The 23,936-nt window shown below is 37.4% G+C and overlaps 1 protein-coding gene across 2 annotated transcripts in view; it reads left to right on the top strand.

Annotated features, from left to right (window-relative positions):
- Nucleotides 1-23,936, top strand: part of LOC145249667 (RUN domain-containing protein 1-like) — a 480,843-nt gene that overhangs the window by 275,331 nt on the left and 181,576 nt on the right. For both annotated transcript variants that reach the window (XM_080111452.1, XM_080111453.1), the window contains exons 11-12: nt 21,432-21,571; nt 22,795-22,897. In XM_080111452.1, coding sequence (XP_079967578.1) covers nt 21,432-21,571; nt 22,795-22,897 — 243 coding nt within the window. The remainder of the gene's footprint in view (nt 1-21,431; nt 21,572-22,794; nt 22,898-23,936) is intronic.

The following is a 23,936-nucleotide window of genomic DNA, read 5'->3' as shown; positions in this document are numbered from 1 at the left end:
AAGCTAATTCTCTTATAAAAGGTAGCCACAAAAATCAGTCAATTGTTCTGAATTAAATTCTCAAACTGATGTTATGCCTATAAAAATAATCTGAATTATTATGTGTTTGACTATTTGGATATGAAATCTACAAAGAGAAATCAAGTTTGAAATATGTTGCATAATGTAACTTGTGTTATCTCTTTGTAGATTTGGTGGTGGTACTACTACTACTACTACTACTACTGTTGTGCACATATCATATGTACAAACATTTTGTGAAGGTAACCTTCATAAAATGTTTGTACATATATGTGCACAACACCACTAATTATCTAATACATTTTATATATAACATCTAATAACTTCCTCATTCTCAGTTTATTGAATTTTTTTATTAATGAAAACATAGAAACCTGTTAATCAATTTTAATTATTTCTTTATCTCTTATCTAACTCTTTTTGCTTTTCTTTATTGATAAAATACAAATTTTATAATTATACAATTAAACAAAATAGGAATGGAAACAAAGAGACGTTGAATTATGACAAGATGATCAAAGGTAATTATTCTGATTAATTTACAGAAATTTTTCAAGTAGTTGTAGATATAAATTATTAATGGATGAAACGGATGTGTCAATATCACAGTTTGTTTTCTGTAGCAGAATTAGCAGTAACCAAAATGAGAAATAGAGAGCTTACCTCGGATACGTCTTTTTTGGGCTGAGCGAAAGAGAGAGTTCCAAGATGGCGTCCATGGGCTTTTATTAGCGTTTACCCAATGTAATTATCGTTGAATCACGTCTGCTCTCGCGCGATTATGAAAATATGTCGTTCCCGGCCGCTATAAAGGCAGGACACTGGAAAGGAGAGGGGGCGTTCTGCAGATTGTGTGTAGGTGATTCTGGCGAGTAGATTATGCTTGTTACGACCCACGTGTCTACGAGAAGCGAGTTTTTGTTCCGTCTGTTTTTAGTTGTATTTTTTTTTTGTTTGTTTTGCCTACTACATTTTTGTTTCAAGCTATTTCGGCCCGACTATGGCGAAGGTGCAGATAAGCAGCGATATTATCAAGTTGTTCTCTGGCGAGGGAGACGTTGTAGCATGGCTGAAAAAAAGTGAGGCTTATCGCACAACTTCAGCAGGTGGATGATGTAGCGAGTCTGCTACCTTTATATCTGGAAGGTGATGCACTGGCCCTCTACATGGAAATGGAGGAGGACGATCAAAGAGAGATAGACCAGATTGAGGCCCGATTAAAGGAGGCATTTACCGACGACGCGTTTCCAGCACACAGAAAAATAACTATGATTAGATGAGCTGGCGAATGTGTGGATGTTTACGCCAACAAAATCAGGCAGTTGGTTGAATTGGCCGGATTCGCAAGAGATGGCTTAGAGAGACTCACAAAATTGACTTTCGTCACTGGGTTCCCTGACGCTATCTCAATTGCTCTTCAACAGGTGCCGAACATCAAAGTCCTGACCATGGGGGAACTAATGTTGAGAGCAAGAATTTTGACGACGACTGGGGAACACAATCAGGACGTGGTTGCGGCCACACGCTCACCCAACAACCACAGGGCCCAGAATATTCCTGTTAGTGTGACCTGTTTCAAGTGCAATACGAAAGGCCACTTTGCAAAGGACTGTCGAAAACGTGGAACACAGTGTTACCGTTGCGGTGAGAGTGGACATTGGGCTCGGGAAATGAGCACGGGGAGGACGCATAAGCGCCAGTCTCCTTCCCCACCAAAATGCGAGCACGACGCTCCCGGTGATAAGTATCCATGTTGACGGGACGCGATGTTTGGCGCTTATTGATACAGGATGCCGAAAATTATTCTAATAGAATAGATAAAGTTAGGACTTTATAAAAAAAAAAAAAAAAGTTAGAACTTTTTTTTAATGTAAATTAAATAATATTCACACATCCAACCGTAACGACTTTATGCTATAAATACATAGGCACTCGACCAAGTTATCCAGAAGTAGAAATCTTCTTTCGCTCTAGAAAGACATATGCCAGCTACCAGTTGACAAAAAGACGGAGAATGAAATCTTCTAGCGCAACAACGTTAAGTTTTTTTTTTTTTTAACTAATCCTAAATGTTTTTTTATGTTACCTTGTTTTTAAACGTGTTTTTTCGTGTTTTATTTATGTATTTTGTCTGTATTCTCCTGTCTTGTCTGTATTCTCCTGTATTATCCGCCCCCCCCCTCATTCTACAAAGTTAAACAATAAAAACAAACAAAATGCCGGCAACTAACGATAAAAGAAAAAATGCCGGAAATTATTCTAATAGAATAGATAAAGTTAGGACTTTATTTAAGTAGTATACTTAATATTACTACAAGCTTGCCTGTATTGAAAATACCTGCTTCTTGTTGGCAAATCAAAACATCTAATATAGTTAGCCTTATGTTCAAGTACATTCGAAATATAATACAGTGCAAAGAAACAGTTACTCATGAAAACGAACCTCCTAAAGTAAAACCTTGAATAATTATCTAAACTCGAATGTAAATTAATATTAAGCCGACTTTACAAATTGATAATAGTTAATTATTGGATTTTAATTAATTATAAGATGAAACTCTAATGATTTAAACTCGATAGATAACGACAAACTTCCACCCATTAATATGGGAGGGGAGATTATCATCAAAAGTGTCCTGAATTGTTAACTTAGCACCGGACTTACTACTTAGATTTAAATAAGTCATTTGTCCCCATTCCCCCCCACCTTTTTTTTTCTTTTTTTTAATGGAGAGTAGATAATACAGTGGATGTGTTATCGGCAGCTCCAGTAACTCTCGCTTCTCCTATTTTGTCATTCAGTCCTCATTCAATGAGTGATTTTTCTGACAAAGGGTGAAGAAAAAGCTGCTTAAAGGTCGGTAGTACTTGGTGACCAGTAGTCTGAGATGTCGGAATTTTTTCTGTCTCTGTCTGTCCTTGTGGCCATGTCACTAGTAAGGGTGCTGGAGGTAAACGTTTGTCTGGGCTGACGTTATCCGCCTGATAGTCAGAGACCCGAACCTTGGATTAACCACTAAGGAGGCTGTCCTATCAGCAGGCGCAAAGTACTGGGACTGCTGTATTGCCATTTGGTGAGTGGATCTGGACCATGCAGTAGTCTCTGGTGGGGCCTCTCGATGCCATACTAGTGGGTAATTGTTACGGCTTTACCTTTTCGTGTGCCACAAAAAAAAAAAAAAAAAAATTTCCTGTCTTTTTCTCTCTTACTTTCCCTCTCTGTACTGCTCTAACCAAGTATGCCGACCTATTCCACAAATCCCAAAACCTCAACATGAAATATCTCCAGAATAAAAACTCGATTAAACCTAGAACCCCATCTTCCAACGTAGACCCCTACTACCAGGTCTCCTTCTCCAACATCAGGGGTCTACGTTCCAACCTTCCAGAGGTTGAAACCCAATTACAGGAGACGAAACCGAACATATTATTTCTAAGTGAAACTGGAATAGGGCCGACCACTTCCCTAGATGAGTTCATAATTAACGGATACTCAAATTTAACAGCTAAATCTGACCCCCAAGATCGTCATGGGCATGGAATATGTGCCTACATCAAGGATGGCTTCCCGTGTGGCAGGGATATCTCTAGAGAAGATCCTAATTTACCCTATATGTGCTTCAGGGTTGCACTTGCTAACACCACTGCATTTATATTTGCCCTCTATAGGCCCCACAACAGCGGAGTTACTATCTTTAAGAGCATATCTGAGAAAATAGACCACATACTGTCTTCACATCCCTCGGCTAACATCCACATATGTGGTGACTTCAACGTCCATAACGTGGAATGGCTGACCCATTCAAATAAGACAGATGATGAGGGGAGGTTTTGTCATGATTTTGCCATTGCTTATGACCTCACTCAGATTGTTCGCGAACCCACCCGTGTGCCCAATACACCCGGTCAATATGCAAGCCTCCTAGACCTTTTTCTCTCAATTTCCCCTGAGCTATGTTCATGTTCCATTCATTCTCCTCTAGGATCATCCGACCACTCCGTCGTATCAGTTAAGATAAAAACGAAATGTAAGAAGCCCCCAGACGTACCCCTCCACCGTACTTTATACCGATACTCTATGGCTGACTGGGATAGCTTCCGTACATTCATATCTGATTTACCTCTGCACTCCATGTTTAAAAAGGATGTGTCCTCTATAGTATCAGATCTGACCGAATGGTTAATTGTAGGCATAGACCAATTCATACCATCTAAAAAATTCCAACAAAAACCTAACAGCCAGCCATGGTTCTCCCCAGAATGTGCTGCTGCTATCGCGCACAGAAATCACTTTTTCCATAACTACCAACGTAATAGATGCACTGAGACTAAAGCTGCTTTCAGGTCTGCCAGCAACCACTGTAAAAGAGTAATAAAAAATACAAGAGAGCTATATGCCCAGTCTGTTAAATCCAAGGTAGCTGATCAGCGGCTTGAATCCCACCAGTTTTGGCAAATAACAAATAGGATCCTGAACAGAAGTGTGCGTTCTATCCCAACGATTATCAATGGACCAGAGGTCATCTCGTCAGCGTCAGACATGGCCAAACTATTTGCAAAGAACTTTGCAGCTAATTCTACCCTATGCGACAAAGGCCATCAACTCCCCATATTTCCTCCTATAACACAGAACAAGCTAGGTAACATACAAATATCTGTGCATGAGGTCGCCAAGCTAATAAAGAACCTAGATTCCAGTAAAGCAACTGGCCCTGATAGCATCCCAATTATAGTGTTAAAAAAGCTTCAACCAGAACTTGCTCCCATACTTACGAAACTATTTAAGCGCTGCCTTAAGGAGAAGTGTTTTCCGACTCCCTGGAAGACCTCATCAGTTTGCCCTGTATTTAAGAATTCAGGTGATAAGTCATCTCCCTCTCAGTACAGACCAATAAGTCTCCTGTCTGTTATGAGTAAGTTGCTGGAATCCATATTAAATAGAGAAATAGTCAACCACCTCAGCAGGAATAACCTTCTTAGTGACACACAATGTGGTTTCCGCTCTGCAAGATCTACCGCAGATGTGCTGACGGTTATATCCCACAGGATTAGTGAATCTCTTGACAAAGGCTTCCTTTCTAGGGCAATTGCTCTTGACATATCAAAGGCCTTCGACAAGGTATGGCATAAGGGTCTACTTCACAAGATTTCCAGCTACAGTATAACCGGAAATGTTTTCTCAATTATTAAATCATTTCTCTCCGATAGGCTCATAAGAGTAGTGGTAGATGGACAAAAATCGGAGGCTTGCAATATAAATGCTGGAGTCCCTCAAGGGTCAATCCTGGGCCCAACTCTCTTCCTGATCTACATCAATGACCTCCCTAAACACATACTTAAATCATTCGTTGACATCTATGCTGATGACACGACCATCTACGGCAACACATCAAAGGCTGTAAATTACAACTTTCTCTCTGATTCTCTCTCCTCTGATCTCGAGCGCGTGGTTCAGTGGGGGAAGATGTGGCTGGTTACCTTTAATGCATCCAAAACCAAACTCCTATCCTTACATCATCAACGTTCTGATCCCCAGCTGGCATCAATTGTGATGGATGGCTCTCGTCTGGGTGAGGCCCCGTGTTTTGACAAGCTTCTGGGTTTGACCTCTTGATCTGAAATGGAACACGTACACCAAGTCTGTTGCCAAGGTCGCTGGAAAGATGGTGGGATCCTTCTACCGCTCCAGAAGATATCTCACTACTGATGCAATTCTCTATCTATATAAAAGCCAAGTACGTCCAAGGATGGAATACTGTTGCCATATCTGGGCAGGAGCTGCTAAAAACAGCCTATCCTGCCTTGACAGAGTACAAAATAGACTTTGTGGCTTAGTGGGGGATGCCCTTTTCTCTACCCTGCAACCTCTCTCCCACAGAAGAGACGTTGCAAGCCTGTCCTTGCTTTATCGTTATTTCCATGGCAGATGCTCGTCTGAACTCCAATCTCTGGTCCTCCCTCGCCAATCTTTCACGAAAAACACCCGTCTAGCTGAATCCACTGTGAAAAATTTCCCCCACTCTATATCTGTGCCTAAATCAAAACGTGGATTCCATGAACAAAGCTTCTTTCTTAGAACTGCACGCCTGTGGAATTCTGTTCCGTCTGCCTGCTTCCCTCCGGACTACAACTTCGATGTCTTCAAGTCCAATGTTAACAAATTCCTTATGAACCGCCCCCTTAAGTAAACACTTCAGCAAATCTCCTTACTAACGTAATGTACTTGCAATAACCCTTATCCCTGAGTGGCTTCCGGGCCTTGATAAGTGGTGATCACTGTATAAAAAAAAAAAAAAGAAAAAAAAAAAGGACTATTTTACATGCAGACCGGTGTCGGTCTTGGAGAAAAACGAACGTAGATGTCAAAACGATTGGTGGAATGTCCCATGTGTGCTGCGGTGTTGGAGCGGTCTCTGTGTCCACTGACGAAGGTGTGTCTGCCAGAATCGATGTGTTGGTGGTGCGTGGCAAACCGCTGGGGTTTGACTTACTTCTAGGGATCGACGCCATAAAAGCTCTGGGCGGTGTCGTTGTTAACCCTACAGGATCAGTGCGGCTGGGCAACAGGAAAAATATTAAATGCGCAGCCATTTCTATTAATGAACCAGATTTCACCGCCACCTTCGATCATCAAAACCGAACGTGGACCGCATCGTAGAAGTGGTCTGAGGACCACCCCCCTGAAAGACTACACAATTGAGTGTCAGAATACCCAGTGCCGGCAAAAATCCGTGAAGAATACACGCAGGAGCTCCGCACCTGGATAGATAATGGTTGGCTCGTGCCGTACCCAGTGGATAAATTGGGACCTTCCAAAGGCCTAATTCCCCTGATGGCTGTGATGCAGCAGAACAAAGCCAAAGTGTACCCGGTAATGGACTACCGGGAGCTAAATCATTATGTAGACGCGTTTACGGCCAACGCAGATGTTTGTGCAGCTAAGCTGCCCGAATGGAGACAAAAAGGTGCTAACGTGTCTCTACTGGACCTCAGGAGAGCATACCTACAAGTTCGGGTCCATGAGACACTGTAGTCATACCAGACTGTGGAAATCGATGGGAAAAAATATTGCCTGACCCGTCTGGTGTTCGGTTTGAATATGGCTCCCCTGATCATGAGAGCAATTGTCAGCGAAGTATTGTCTCAGGAAGAAGTTGTAAGCTGCGCAGCATCTGCTTGCATCGATGACATTTTTGTCAACGAGGACGTGGTGCCCGCGACCTATGTAAGAGAACACCTAGCGCAGTTCGGGTTGGAGTGCAAGAACCCGGAGCGGTTGAAGGACGGTGCACAGTTGCTGGGATTGGCGGTCTGGATGGAATTTGGCTCTACAGTGGCAGAGCAAAGTGCTACACATAAAGACAGATTCTGTCTGCGTATACCATTGGGTCTCGGACACGCTAACTGGAAAGGCGCGAGTGCGCACCAAAGCAGCAAGTGAGATGCTTATTAGGAGGCGACTAAGCACTCCAAAGGAGCTCGTGAAAGAGTACAGGCTGACAGTAGATGTGACGCTGGTTCCATCAGCATGAAACATTGCTGACCGATTGACACGAGTACCACAGATATGGTTTGAGGCAATGAAAAAGAAAAACGGGCTTGACCCGGTGATAGGTGCGGTTCACACAGACGAGCTGGATGAGAGTCAAATCATGGCTGTTCATAAAGGTAGTGGACATCCGGGGGTGCGACACACTACCTACTTCAGGAGAAGTTGCCCAACCACAACAAAAGCAACCGTTAAAACGGTCATACGGAAATGTGAGGAATGTCAGTCCATTGACCCAGCGCCAGTCAGGTGGGAAAAGGGAAAGCTGGAAGTTAATGAGAATTGGCAAAGAATTGGAATGGATATCACGCATTATGGCACCTTCAATTTTTTAACTCTAACAGACTGTGGTCCATCGCGTTTCTCCATTTGGAGGAAATTGGCAAGGCAGGACTCGGCAAGCGTGATCCATCAGTTGGAAACAGTGTTCCTCGAGCGTGGCTCGCCACATGAAATCCTTTTAGACAATGACACGGCTTTCTGCAGCAACGCATTCCAAGCATTTGCACATAAATGGGGAGTTCACTTGCAATTCCGTTGTGCGTACGCTCGAGCTGGAAATGGCATAGCGGAGTGATGTCACCGTACAATGAAACGAATAGCGGCTAGAATGCGCTGTCCCATACAGGAAGCTGTCTACTGGTATAACATCACACCAAGAGACGACACATCTCCCTTCACTGCACCTGCCAACAGGATTTATCGATACGAAGTTCGAGTAAAGGAGACCCATCTTGCAACTGCGTCCGCAGATCCCAAGGACAGCTCTTACCAGGTTGGAGATCGCGTGTGGGTAAAAAGACCGCAAAATCGATGTACCACGAGGTTTGGCAAGGGTGAGGTGACCAAGGTAATCAGCCCTCAATCGATTTTGGTGGACGGTGTGCCTCGCCACGTGAAATATCTGCGCCCTCGCCATTATGTTGTTACATTAGAGGAAGAGGAAGACAGTACGATGTCTTCTGAACGAGCAGAGAGTATAATGCAGGACGATGGAGAGCCATATAATGCACATACTGAAGAAGCGGAAGAGGGATCACCCGTCTTGCCTTTACAAAGAAGTACCCGACAAAGACGGATACTGCCCCCCTGTCCTGATTGTGAAACACCGCCTATGGAACAGGCTAGCGGCAATAATGGTGGTAATAAGGAAGATGACCAGGAGGAAGTGCTGCCTCCGGTTCTTCGAAGAAGTACCCGACAAAGACGACTGCCCCCATGCCCCGTTTGTGATCATGAGATCAGGGGGGAGTGTAGCAGAATTAGCAGTAACCAAAATGAGAAATAGAGAGCTTACCTCGGATACGTCTGTTTTGGACTGAGCGAAAGAGAGAGTTCCAAGATGGCGTCCATGGGCTTTTATTAGCGTTTACCCAATGTAATTATCGTTGAATCACATCTGCTCTCGCGCGATTATGCAAATATGTCGTTCCCGGTCGCTATAAAGGCAGGACACTGGAAAGGAGAGGGGGCGTTCTGCAGATTGTGTGTAGGTGATTCTGGCGAGTAGATTGTGCTTGTTACGACCCACGTGTCTGCGAGAAGCGAGTTTTTGTTCCGTCTGTTTTTAGTTGTATTTTTTTTTTTTTGTTTTACCTACTACATTTTTGTTTCATTTTCCAATCAAGCCATTTTTAGTTTGCAATGTTTAGTTTGTGTGTAACATACTGTGTATTCAAAGAGGAGGCATTTTTCTGATGAGAAATTTTGTGATTGTTAGTGAAGTAGGTTTTATGATTTAAAACTTAAAACCAGTTCATTACTGATAACTGACCTTGCAGCATCTATAAGATATTTTACTATTTCACTGCAAATATTAGAATATTGTTTTCTAGTTATTAATATTTTCATGATGATGTGACATGTTATGACATCATTTGTGTACTTTCTGTGAGCCATACAAATTTACAAGTTACAAATTTCTGAAGGATCATCAAATAATACAAAACTAGCGAGACCTGTTGAAATACCACAAGGGACTCATTCATATGTAATATATTGATATTGGCATTCTGAAGATGCTCGGCATAAATGGAGACACTGATATTATTGTAGCTCTTTTGCTAAAACTGCAAAAGTATTTATCTAAGCTAGCATGGATGACCAGCGTAGCCCGATCGTAAAGATTGCTTCTTCTTTTTTTTTTTTTTTACACAGGAATCACCACTTATCAAGGCCCAGAGGCCACTCGAGGATAAAGGTTAATGGGTATACATTAGTCAATGTGATTATAGCATAGTAAACATAAGTAGTGGGAATTTTGTAAATTGGATTACTTGGGGGGAGCGGTTCATCAAGGACTTGTTTACGTTGGACTTTGTTTATGTTAGACTTGAATACAATCAGATTGTAGTCAGCTGTAAAGCAGGCAATCCGAAGAGAATTCCACAGACGTGCAGTTCTAAGAAAGAAGCTTTGTTCATGGAATCTACATTTAGGTTTAGGCACAGATAAAGAGTGTGGGAAATTATTGATAGTGGTTTTGGCTAGACGAGTGTTTTTCGTGAAAGTTTGGCAAGGGGGAACCATAGATTGAAGCTAAACTGAGCACTTGCCATGAAAATAATGATAAAGCAGAGACAGGTGCGCAACATCTCTTCTGTGGGAAAGAGGTTGCAGGGAAGAGAAAAGGGCATCCCTCACTAAGCTACAAAGTCTACTTTTAAACTCTGTCAAGGCAGGATAAGCTGGTTCTAGCACCTCCTGCCCCGATGTGGCAACAGTACTCCGTCCTTGGCCATACCTGGCTTTTATATAGGTAGAGAATTGCATCAGGAGTGAGATATCTACTAGATCGGAAGAAGGATCCTGCCATTTTTCCAGCGACCTTGGCAATGGATTTGATATACGTGTTCCATTTCAGCTCAGGAGTAAATGTCAAGCCCTGAAGTTTGTCAAAACATGAAGCCTCCCCAAGACAAGAGCCATTCATTTCAATCAATGCCAAATTGGCATCAGAGCATAGATGGTGTAGAGATAGAAGCTTGGTGTCATCAAGATTAATGCCTATGCATGGTCTAAGGATATGATTTGGAAGATTGTCCTAGAGTGGAAGTCTCCATCGAAAGATTCGCTAATCCTATGAGATATAACTGTAAGCACGTCTGCTGTAGATCTAGCAGAACGGAAACCATATTTTAATTCTTGCAGATCCCGCATATATTATCATAGAGTCAATTATCTATCGATGTTTATATATTATAAAGTTGCAATTTCAAAAATAAAAAATATACCCATATGATTTGAGTGCATCAGCTTGAATCGAAACTGAAACCAAAACTTATGAAAAAAAAAAGAAAATATATGTAAAATTAATTTTAGGAATTTTAAAATTAGGAACCCGTGATTTCTGGAAGATCTACAACAGTGTAGTAAATAATGGGCAATCGACAATTCCCTCACGATCCAAAAATTATGAGGTTGTTTGCATGGCAACCAAGAAGGTTAACATACTTGCCAGTCAGTGTGCCTCTAACTCGACATTGGACTCAGCAAACCACTCCATCCCTGATTTTCCTTTGTGGACAGATGCCACACTTGATGATCTGAAAATCACTTCCTCTCAAGTACATGTTATAAAAAACCTAGACACCTCAAAAGCATGTGGACCTGATCTCATCCCAGCTGTGCTATTAAAAAAATGCTCGAGGTTGCTTCAGTCATCTCCAAACTATACAACAGATGCCTTAACGAATCTTGCTTTCCTGACTGCTGAAAAACTGCTTCTTTAGTACCAGTTTACAAGAATTCTGGCGAAAGAACTGACCCATTAAATTATCACCCCCCCCTGCTTATTAATCACCCCCCCTGCTTATTAATCAAGCTCTAGTTCATCACCTTACAGCTGCTAAACTTCTGACTGACCAACAATATGGATTTAGACAAGCTTGTTCTACAGCAGATATCCTTACTGTAATCTCTGAACATATATACCATACACTGGACAAAGTAGGGGAGGGTTGAGCAGTAACTCTAGATATATCTAAGACCTTTGAGAGGGTTTGGCACGATGGTCTTCTCAGAAAATCAGATCTTACGGTATTATTGGACAAGTACTTAACATAATTAGATCTTTCTTAATAGAAGAATCCAGGTTGTCCTCGACAGTCGTACATCTAAATAATATGATATAAATGCAGGTTTACACCTCAGGGGTTGATCCTTGGACCTTTATTATTCCTAATGTTCACATCTCCCTGATAAAATTATTATTTATTATTCCTAATATTCACATAATATAAATATTATTATTCACATATTTCTGATAAAATTGTTTCTGAGATGGGTATATTTGCTGATGCTATAACAGGCATGAGGGGAAAACAAATAAATACATATATAAGGAAATGGCAAAAACACTAGAGGAAGATCTCGAATGTGGTTGAATGAGGACAAAAATGGATGGTCATATTCAATGCTGCCAAGACTAAGCTTGTTTCCTTCAATAATTACAAGAAACCTTCTCAACCACCAATAGCTATGACTAAAGACACATTATCTGAATGTACTTCTTTCAAACTCCTTGGCCTAACGTTCACAGGGAACTTGAGCTGGAACAGATACATTGAGAGCATTACCAAGGCTGCTGCGAAGAAGGTGGGCTCCCTCAACCGTGCTAGAAAGCTACTTATGCCTGAAAGTATCCTGTATCTCTACAAGGCTACCATTCACCCATGTATGGAGTACTGTTGTCACATTTGGGCTGATGCATCTGCTACTTGTCTCTCACTCCTGGACAGGGTTCAGAAAAGAGTCACTAAAACTGAACTGTCATCTAAGCTTCAACCTCTGTCCCATCGACGTAATGTTGCATCCCTCTGCCTGTTCTACAAGTATTTTAATAGTGAATACTCCAACGAGCTATAAGCTTTTGTACCCCTTTGACATAAATACCCCCGACAAACCCGACAATCAGCAAAATCCCACCCCTACACAGTAGAGATCCCTCGATGCAAGAAAAACTTCTACTCTAATAGTTTCTTTCCCAGAACTGCTAGACTTTGGAACTCCCTTCCGAGTTCCTGCTTTCCCAACTGTACTAACATTCAGAAGTTCAAGTGCAATGTGAACAGATATCTCACTACTCAACTCCCTATGTAGTATCCCTGCAACTTAGGTCCCCGATAATAGCCCCCTACATCAAAGTTGCACTGTGCCTTGTTTGGGGTGGAAATGGAATAAATAAAAAATTAACTTCAGCTATAATCAAAACCAAAACTAAAACTTATGAAGAATTCTTGATAAAATTATTTATAAAAAAAGATTACTGGAGTGCCATCAGCTATAATCGAAACTGAAACCAAGACCTACGGAGAATTCTTGGTAAAATTATTTATTACAAGAAATGGAAGTCTATAACAAACGACTCGGATGTAAGCGAGAAACAGAAAATAAATAACACAAACGCTATCATATTAATATATAGATTTTGAAAGTATTTTGTATTATTTGTTTACAACTATTATCTTCTGAAACAAAATTGTAGTAGGCAAAACAAACAAAAAAAAATACAACTAAAAACAGACGGAACTAAAACTCGCTTCTCGTAGACACGTGGGTCGTAACAAGCACAATCTACTCGCCAGAATCACCTACACACAATCTGCAGAACGCCCCCTCTCCTTTCCAGTGTCCTGCCTTTATAGCGGCCGGGGACAACGTATTTGCATAATCGCGCGAGAGCAGACGTGATTCAATGATAATTACATTGGGTAAACGCTAATAAAAGCCCATGGACGCCATCTTGGAACTCTCTCTTCCGCTCAGCCCAAAACAGACGTATCCGAGGTAAGCTCTCTATTTCTCATTTTGGTTACTGCTAATTCTTCTATACTCCCCCCCCCCTGATCTCATGATCTTGTGATGTAGCAGAATTAGCAGTAACCAAAATGAGAAATAGAGAGCTTACCTCGGATACGTCTGTTTTGGGCTGAGCGGAAGAGAGAGTTCCAAGATGGCGTCCATGGGCTTTTATTAGCGTTTACCCAATGTAATTATCATTGAATCACGTCTGCTCTCGCGCGATTATACAAATACGTTGTTCCCGGCCGCTATAAAGGCAGGACACTGGAACGGAGAAGCAGCGTTCTGCAGATTGTGTGTAGGTGATTCTGGCGAGTAGATTGTGCTTGTTACGACCCACGTGTCTGCGAGAAGCGAGTTTTTGTTCCATCTGTTTTTAGTTGTATTTTTTTAATTTTTTTTTTTTTGCCTACTACATTTTTGTTTCAAGCTATTTCGGCTTGACTATGGCAAAGGTGCGGATAAGCAGCGATATTATCAAGCCGTTCTCTGGCAAGGGAGACGTTGTAGCGTGGCTGAAAAAAGTGAGACTTGTTGCACAACTTCAGCAGGTGGACGATGTAGCGAGTCTGCTACCTTTATATAGACTTTCATTTCTTGTAATAAATAATTTTACCAAGATTGCTTCGTAGGTCTTGGTTTTAGTTTTGATTATAGCTGATGGCACTCCAGTAATCTTTTTTTATAAATAATTTTATTATCACAATTTACATCACAATTATCAAAATATCTTTAGCTTTCATTTTCTACAAATCACGTTTTTTGCCATAACTTAAATCTTTTCAGTCCATATTAAAACTAACCATGTATTTAAGTCTTTTTTGAGTGAATCTGGTTTAAAATCAACCCTTTGAAGTTATTATGTAGACCATCATTATTTTGATTTGTATGTTGATTTCTATTTGTAATTCTATTTGATTAAAATGAGCAAAGATGAAGACTTTAAACGTGAAGAAAAACTACCAATAGTTTTTGTTTGAAAAAGTAACTACATTGGATATTTCAAAAAGGGATTTGTCAACGAAATAAATGGATATTTCAAAAAGGGATTTGTGAACAAAATGAATAGATATTTCAAAAAGGGATTTGTGAACAAAATGAATAGATATTTCAAAAAGGGATTTGTGAACAAAATGAATGGATATTTCAAAAAGGGATTTGTGAACAAAATGAATGGATATTTCAAAAAGGGATTTGTGAACAAAATGAATGGATATTTCAAAAAGGGATTTGTGAACAAAATGAATGGATATTTCAAAAAGGGATTTGTGAACAAAATGAATAGATATTTCAAAAAGGGATTTGTGAACAAAATGAATGGATATTTCAAAAAAGGGATTTGTGAACAAAATGAATAGATATTTCAAAAAGGGATTTGTGAACAAAATGAATGGATATTTCAAAAAAGGGATTTGTGAACAAAATGAATGGATATTTCAAAAAGGGATTTGTGAACAAAATGAATGGATATTTCAAAAAGGGATTTGTGAACAAAATGAATGGATATTTCAAAAAGGGATTTGTGAACAAAATGAATAGATATTTCAAAAAGGGATTTGTGAACAAAATGAATGGATATTTCAAAAAGGGATTTGTGAACAAAATGAATGGATATTTCAAAAAAGGGATTTGTGAACAAAATGAATAGATATTTCAAAAAGGTTTGTGAACAAAATGAATAGATATTTCAAAAAGGGATTTGTGAACAAAATGAATAGATATTTCCAAAAGGGATTTGTGAACAAAATGAATGGATATTTCAAAAAGGGATTTGTGAACAAAATGAATGGATATTTCAAAAAGGGATTTGTGAACAAAATGAATGGATATTTCAAAAAGGGATTTGTGAACAAAATGAATAGATATTTCAAAAAGGGATTTGTGAACAAAATGAATGGATATTTCAAAAAGGGATTTGTGAACAAAATGAATGGATATTTCAAAAAGGGATTTGTGAACAAAATGAATGGATATTTCAAAAAGGGATTTGTGAACAAAATGAATGGATATTTCAAAAAGGGATTTGTGAACAAAATGAATAGATATTTCAAAAAGGTTTTGTGAACAAAATGAATAGATATTTCAAAAAGGGATTTGTGAACAAAATGAATGGATATTTCAAAAAGGGATTTGTGAAATAAAATGAATAGATATTTCAAAAAGGGATTTGTGAACAAAATGAATGGATATTTCAAAAAGGGATTTGTGAAATAAAATGAATGGATATTTCAAAAAGGGATTTGTGAACAAAATGAATGGATATTTCAAAAAGGGATTTGTGAACAAAATGAATGGATATTTCAAAAAGGGATTTGTGAACAAAATGAATGGATATTTCAAAAAGGGATTTGTGAACAAAATGAATGGATATTTCAAAAAGGGATTTGTGAACAAAATGAATAGATATTTCAAAAAGGGATTTGTGAACAAAATGAATGGATATTTCAAAAAGGGATTTGTGAACAAAATGAATGGATATTTCAAAAAGGGATTTGTGAAATAAAATGAATAGATATTTCAAAAAGGGATTTGTGAACAAAATGAATGGATATTTCAAAAAGGGATTTGTGAACAAAATGAATGGATATTTCAAAAAGGGATTTGTGAAATAAAATGAATGGATATTTCAAAAAGGGATTTGTGAACAAAATGAATGGATATTTCAAAAAGGGATTTGTGAACAAAATGAATGGATATTTCAAAAAGGGATTTGTGAACAAAATGAATGGATATTTCAAAAAGGGATTTGTGAACAAAATGAATGGATATTTCAAAAAGGGATTTGTGAACAAAATGAATGGATATTTCAAAAAGGGATTTGTGAACAAAATGAATGGATATTTCAAAAAGGGATTTGTGAACAAAATGAATAGATATTTCAAAAAGGGATTTGTGAACAAAATGAATGGATATTTCAAAAAGGGATTTGTGAACAAAATGAATGGATATTTCAAAAAGGGATTTGTGAACAAAATGAATGGATATTTCAAAAAGGGATTTGTGAACAAAATGAATAGATATTTCAAAAAGGGATTTGTGAACAAAATGAATGGATATTTCAAAAAGGGATTTGTGAACAAAATGAATGGATATTTCAAAAAGGGATTTGTGAACAAAATGAATGGATATTTCAAAAAGGGATTTGTGAACAAAATGAATAGATATTTCAAAAAGGGATTTGTGAACAAAATGAATGGATATTTCAAAAAGGGATTTGTGAAAAAAATGAATGGATATTTAAAAAAAGGGATTTCTGAACAAAATGAATAGATATTTCAAAAAGGTTTTGTGAAAAAAATGAATAGATATTTCAAAAAGGGATTTGTGAACAAAATGAATAGATATTTCCAAAAGGGATTTGTGAACAAAATGAATGGATATTTCAAAAAGGGATTTGTGAACAAAATGAATAGATATTTCAAAAAGGGATTTGTGAACAAAATGAATGGATATTTCAAAAAGAGATTTGTGAACAAAATGAATGGATATTTCAAAAAGGGATTTGTGAACAAAATGAATGGATATTTCAAAAAGGGATTTGTGAACAAAATGAATGGATATTTCAAAAAGGGATTTGTGAAATAAAATGAATAGATATTTCAAAAAGGGATTTGTGAACAAAATGAATAGATATTTCAAAAAGGGATTTGTGAACAAAATGAATGGATATTTTAAAAAGTGATTTGTTAACAAAGTGAATAGATATTTCAAAAAGGGATTTGTGAACAAAATGAATAGATATTTCAAAAAGGGATTTGTGAAATAAAATGAATAGATATTTCCAAAAGGGATTTGTGAACAAAATGAATGGATATTTCAAAAAGGGATTTGTGAACAAAATGAATGGATATTTCAAAAAGGGATTTGTGAACAAAATGAATGGATATTTCAAAAAGGGATTTGTGAAATAAAATGAATAGATATTTCAAAAAGGGATTTGTGAACAAAATGAATGGATATTTCAAAAAGGGATTTGTGAACAAAATGAATGGATATTTCAAAAAGGGATTTGTGAAATAAAATGAATAGATATTTCAAAAAGGGATTTGTGAACAAAATGAATAGATATTTCAAAAAGGGATTTGTGAACAAAATGAATGGATATTTCAAAAAGGGATTTGTGAACAAAATGAATAGATATTTCAAAAAGGGATTTGTGAACAAAATGAATAGATATTTCAAAAAGGGATTTGTGAACAAAATTAATGGATATTTTAAAAAGGGATTTGTGAACAAAGTGAATAGATATTTCAAAAAGGGATTTGTGAACAAAGTGAATAGATATTTCAAAAAGGGATTTGTGAACAAAAGGAATAGATATTTCAAAAAGGGATTTGTGAACAAAAGGAATAGATATTTCAAAAAGGGATTTGTGAACAAAATGAATAGATATTTCAAAATGGATTTGTGAACAAAATGAATAGATATTTCAAAAAGGGATTTGTGAACAAAATGAATAGATATTTCCAAAAGGGATTTGTGAACAAAATGAATATGAACAAATTGCATACTTTCTCTATAGAAAACCCTTAGCATAAAATAAAAATTAACTTATACTGAGATGGGAAGTAAGCACCAAAGCCAAAAAAAAGGCAAAGGTAACAGCTCAGTAAAATCCTTGGACCTTTATTATTCTTGATATTTATAAATTATCTCCTTGATAAAATAGTCTCCAAGATGAGTATATTTGCTGATGGGGAAAATGAATGAACACATATCTAAGGCAATGTTTAAGATATTAAAGGAGAACGTAAATGGATGGTAACATTCAATGTTGTCAAGCTTAAACTTTTTTTCATTGAACAATTACAAAAAACATTCTTAACCACTGGTTTTCTATGACTAATATGTTACCTGAAAACTCTTAATTCAAACTCCTCAGCCTAATATCAACAGGCATCATGAATTGGAACAAATACAGTGAGGACATTGCTAAGGCTGCTGTGAAGAAGGTGGGCTCTCTCTACTGTGCTAGAAAATTACTCACACCTGAAAGTATCCTTTATCTTTACAAAGTAACCATTTTCCCATGCATCGAATATTGTTGCCACATCTGGGCTAGTGAATCTGCCATTAGTCTCTCACTCTTGGACAGGGTTTCAAAAAGCGTCTCCAACCTAATAGGTCCCACTCAACCAAACTTCAATCCCTGTCCCATCGCTGGAATGTTGCATCCCTGTGCCTGTTTTACATTTTAAGTACATTTTACTGCTTTGATAGACTGTGCTCTGATGAACTGGAAGCACTCGTACCGCCTTCAACGACTAACCTGACAAGCAGCAAAATCTAACCTCGACATTGTAGAGATCTATAGATGTTGGAAAGCCTTCTTCTCTAATAGTTTCTTACCTCAAACTGCTAGACTTTAGAATTCTCTCCTGGTTCCCTGCTTTTCTGACAGTACTGACTGACATGCAGACATTCAAGTGTAATATTAACAGACATCATGTTGCTCAGCTCCCTACAGAAGAAAGTACTGTAAGTATTGATTAGAGCTATTGTGTATTTATCAATGTTATATAGATTTTTTTCCTTTCATTTGGATATATTGTGACATCATGTATCCCTTGCTCGATAGTTGGCCAACCCTATCATTGTGTGCCATAGTTTTCTTCTCCCTCTTTTCTTCTTATAGTTGTGTTGTCATTGTCTCACGCATTCACAGTCGATGAGAGATTCACAGGTTCACAGGTATAAAAATAAAATAAAACAACTCAAATAGAAAACACTGACTTCAACACTTTTTGTAAATATTAGTTGCTGTCTGTGTGTGACATCATCGTGGGAAACTACCCTGCAAAAGTTAACATGTATGTTCTGTCAAGGCTGTGTTTGTCAGTTGTTATCAGCTCATCTCTGTCTGTTCTTTTTCGAGCTGGTTCTAGCCACAATCTGCCTTCAACTGTACTCTGTCATCACATGAGCTCCTAAAATCCACTTGCTAATCCTAAATATCTCTATTGTTCAAGCCTTTGTTATTTTAATAACTACCTCATCTTACTTAACAATCCTTTGTCTACTTTGATAAACCTATTTTCCCTTCTTTTGTTATATTTCTTTTCCTCTTTCTTGTGGCGTGACCGCCCCTGGGACCGATAGAGCTCCCCATTGGGGGGAGATTAAGACCCCTGAAACATTGAGTAAGGCTGGCCAACTATGCTGTTAAGCATTATTGGGTGCCCAGGCAGCGGCACGTAAACTGACTGAAAGGAAGAGTTAAATTATGAATTTATTGTGTTTTGTAAAACAGACATATACTTTTTATTGTTGGGGAAAAGTGGCAAATTTGATGGCATTTTGAAATCATCACAAATATGATTTCGGTTCTGGGGCCAGACGAGAAGTCAAGGGATTGACTTCTCTCTTCATGGGAACTGAAACCGGCAGACATTCACAGATTCACCAGCACACACGCATTAGATCGGGAGTTCTTTGGAATGACATGCTGATTGGTGATTTGTCTGGTAAGTGCTCGCGCCAGAAAATCAGAGTTGAGCTAGATCTCGAGAGAATTTAACACTAATCCAAGAGACGCCATCACACACCCTGTTCCTCGATTGTCACCCCCGCAAAACACGGAAAGTGAGATTCAATAGTGTGTTTTGTAAGGGACATTTGTATATAAGTTTATATCATATTTTGTAAATTTAAGTTGAATTAACTCGTAGAATAAAAACATCTGAGTTTGTCTTTCTTTTTGTGTGCATGAAAATCTCTTCACTTCCAGCGTGATACGGCATATCAACCCGAAGGTGAAATCGACGCTGAAACCAACCAACCAGATCCCAATGCGCAGGGAGAACTTACAAAGAATTCCCTGCAAAAGATGATCACACCGCGTTTGTGAGGGTTCATACCTGTTACCAGCGACCCTGAAAGGTCACAGTTGGTGATCTGGAACCTGGAACAAGGGATCCGTTCACATTCTCTCTCACTTCCCAACACTGGCGACTGCTTTAGATTCACAATATGACCAATAATTGTAATCTTACATAATGTGTGACAACTAAATTTCAATAAATATTAATAAAAACAAGTGAATCATGCATGGTCCCCCGTGACTGCACAGTGAACCAGACATAAAAAAATGACTAAGTTCAGCACTTGCCCCCTCCATTTACCCCCTAAAGTTCCCAGGAGACGTCAAATCATGATGAAAATTAATAAACAGTGCAGTTTTAGGCCTTAACATATGTAAATTTGAGTTCTGCACCATGCAAAAAAAAAGTGACTGAGTCCATTATTTGCCCCCCCCCCACCATTTAACCCCAAAAGTCCCTAAGACCTTAACATATTTAAATTTGAGTTCAGCACCATGCAAAACTGCTAAATAGACATATACAGAAAATTTTGGACAAATATAGTAAAATAGTGGAGTGTTTTTATTAGTTATAAAAGAGCCCCTGGGGCACACCCAAGAGTTATCGCGACAAACAAAATTATATAGAAATCAGTTAGCTACAACTTTTTTTTAGAAAGTTTCAAAAAATCCAAGGCATCAATATTTTTAATAAGCACAAAAGTGTCAATGCCATGTTTAATGTTTACGCAAAATTTCCAAAAATTCCGTTGAGAAAAGTGTGAGCAGATGAACAGACGAACAAATGCATGGACAAGGGTGAATTTACAGGTCCACCTGCCTTTTTTTAGGGGACCAAAAAAAAAGCATCATAAACAATTGTTGTGTCCATTGTAACAGCATTGAATATGTTCTTTAAATGTGGGTTCGATTGACTCAAAAATCTGTATATAAAACTACATTTGTTTGGCCTTTTCAAAGATTTGTTTATGTGTCTTATTAACAGTAGACTGGCAGATCAACGTTTTGGAAGGTTTCATCCATTATGAACTACTCTTATCGAAATTGCATGACTTTGTTATTTCATTAATTATCTCTGTCTATTTTTTGTTCGTATTGAACAGTTTATTGTATTATTTGGATTGCTTGCAAATCTGTTAAAAGAAAACTTTTTCTTTTTTGTCACCTCCCTCAAAAAAAATAATAATTTGAATTTACTTTTCATTTTTGAAATATTTTTTGTTGATTTCTATTCCTCAGAATTTACGACAGACTACATTAACATTAATGAAGAAAGCCTTGGCATTGCTACAAGTATTTGCCATTACACAATTTGGATGTGGAGGTCAAGAGTTTCAGCGAAATTTGCTGAAACGCACAGCCAAGGCCAATCATTGGGGGTGAGAGCCAGTGATTTTAAGTTTTATTCATTCAAAGCTTGCAACAATTTTACTAAATATTAATTCTTTTTTATGCCATAAAGATTTTTGTTTCTTCAGATTAGTCTATTTTTCTTCCCTAAAACATGCTTCACCTTTTTATAAATTTCATACGAAAACAAAGTTTTGAAAATCTATATTCTTCTGCTTAAAAAAAGAAAACAAAAAACATCTTGTTCATTGAGTGAATAACTCATATCTTTGGTGTTTTATAACATACAAAACCAAATTATTGTAGTTACATCCTAATGATTTTATTTTTGTTCTACTTAAAATATTTGCAATATTTACTAATGTTTGTCAAGTGTTTTTGATAGATGAGTAATTTAAATTCCCAAAGCCAAATTTAATTAAGATTAATGTTGAAATCTTCATCAAAATTTAATTAAACTTAATGTTGATATCTTCATCAAAATTTAATTAAGCTTAATATTGATATCTCCATCAAAATTTAATTAAGCTTAATATCGATATCTCCATCAAAATTTAATTAAGCTTAATATTGATATCTCCATCAAAATTTAATTAAGCTTAATATTGATATCCCCATCCAAATTTAATTAAGCTTAATATTGATATCCCCATCCAAATTTAATCAAGCTTAATATTGATACCTTCATCAAAATTTAATTAAGCTTAATTTTGATATCCCCATCAAAATTTAATTAAGCTTAATATTGATATCTTCGTCAAAATTTAATTAAGCTTAATATTGATATCTCCATCAAAATTTAATTAAGCTTAATATTGATATCTTCATAAAATTTAATTAAGCTTAATGTTGATATCTTCATCAAAATTTAATTAAGCTTAATGTTGATATCTTCATCAAAATTTATTGGCTTTAATTTTTTTTTTTTTAATTTTTTATTTTATTTTATTACATTTTCACCCCAAACAAGGCAAATTGCCACTTTGGTGTAGGGGGCTACTATCAGGGGCAACAACTACTGGGGTACTATCAGACTTGATTAAATTTACATTCTAAATACAAATTAAAATGAAAAGTGCAAACAAAAAAAAACTGGTTGCAATAAAGACTGAATAGTTACAATGGAAAGAAACTGAAATGGACCTAATAGAAAAAATATCCTGGATAAGCATTTATATATGTGGTATGTTTCTGTTTTTGTATTTTTTTTTTAATTTTGTTTGAAATCTATTATCTTTGTTGTATATTGTAGAGATCTTCGTGCCCGACTTGAGGTCAGCATTGGCAGAGTGTTGCAAGTGGCTGCTGAACAAGAAAGCTCAAATCCGAGCGATTTTGATAGTGAAAGTGATGAGGTCTGAGATTTTCAAAATTTGTTGGTTTTTTTATGCAATTTTTCCATTTGTTAAAATTCAATGTTCTTTTGTGTAGAAGCTTGGTTTTGGATTGTAGTGAAAAACGAGGAGCCGAATACCTTTGTAAAGGTTTTATTCACAAAAGAAAGCAAGTCACAAATAGCGTTAATTACGCAGCATTTATAGTTAACGGAAGAGTTCATTCAAGGGATGAGGGGTTAGGGATATTACACTTTCCTCTTCAAGTTTTTTTTCATTATTTTATTTATTTACTTTTTTTCATTATTTTTTTTTCTCTAACTTTTTTTTTTTTTTGCCTATAATTTAAACTTTTTTTTTTTCGTGCCTTACTTAGTAATGAAGTCCTTGTATTTCTCAGGAAATTTCAGTATTCTGCCAGATCTACGCAGCGGCTCGGTTGGCATTTCGCTCTCAACTGGTTCCCCACGGGTGTTTTCTTCTATATGTTCAGGATATTGTATACATTCTTTTTCACTCCCTGGCTTACTCACAGGTGGCATGCAACCATTCTCTAACGTGTTATCTCTATTAATTGTGTTGGGAGCCAAATCTCTGACGTTGACGGTAGTTTCGATGCCTGAAGGTAGTCGTACTTGGGCATAATGAGGGTTGATCTCCAGTAACGTCGCAGGTGTAACCGGGGGGTCATTTTTACTCGACCTAATATGATCTCTGACGTATACTTGGCCTGGTTTTGCCCACAGGGGAATAGAAGTACCAGAAGTGGATTTACGGCTGTACTTAAATAGTCTATCATGAGGGGGTCGCATTCGTAGCTGTGCAGAGCAATGATTGAATAGAATGTAGAGCATCAGGTAGAATATTTTCCCAGCAGGATAGTCTCATTTTACGAGAATGTAAGGTTACTTGTATGGCCTTCCATAGTGTGCCGTTTAGTTTCTCAATTTGACCATTGCCTTCCGGGTGATATCTACTCGTTTTTGAAATCGCAATGCCTTTCTGATGTAAGTAATTGGTTGTTTCTTCCGACAGAAAATCAGTCGCTCTATCTGTGTGA

Source organism: Euprymna scolopes, chromosome 28 (genome assembly GCF_053919585.1).
Source record: "Euprymna scolopes isolate OS-2025 chromosome 28, ASM5391958v1, whole genome shotgun sequence".
Taxonomy (NCBI): Eukaryota; Metazoa; Mollusca; class Cephalopoda; order Sepiida; family Sepiolidae; genus Euprymna; species Euprymna scolopes.
Note: the sequence above shows the minus strand (reverse complement) of the source record. Positions and strands in the feature narration are given on the sequence as shown.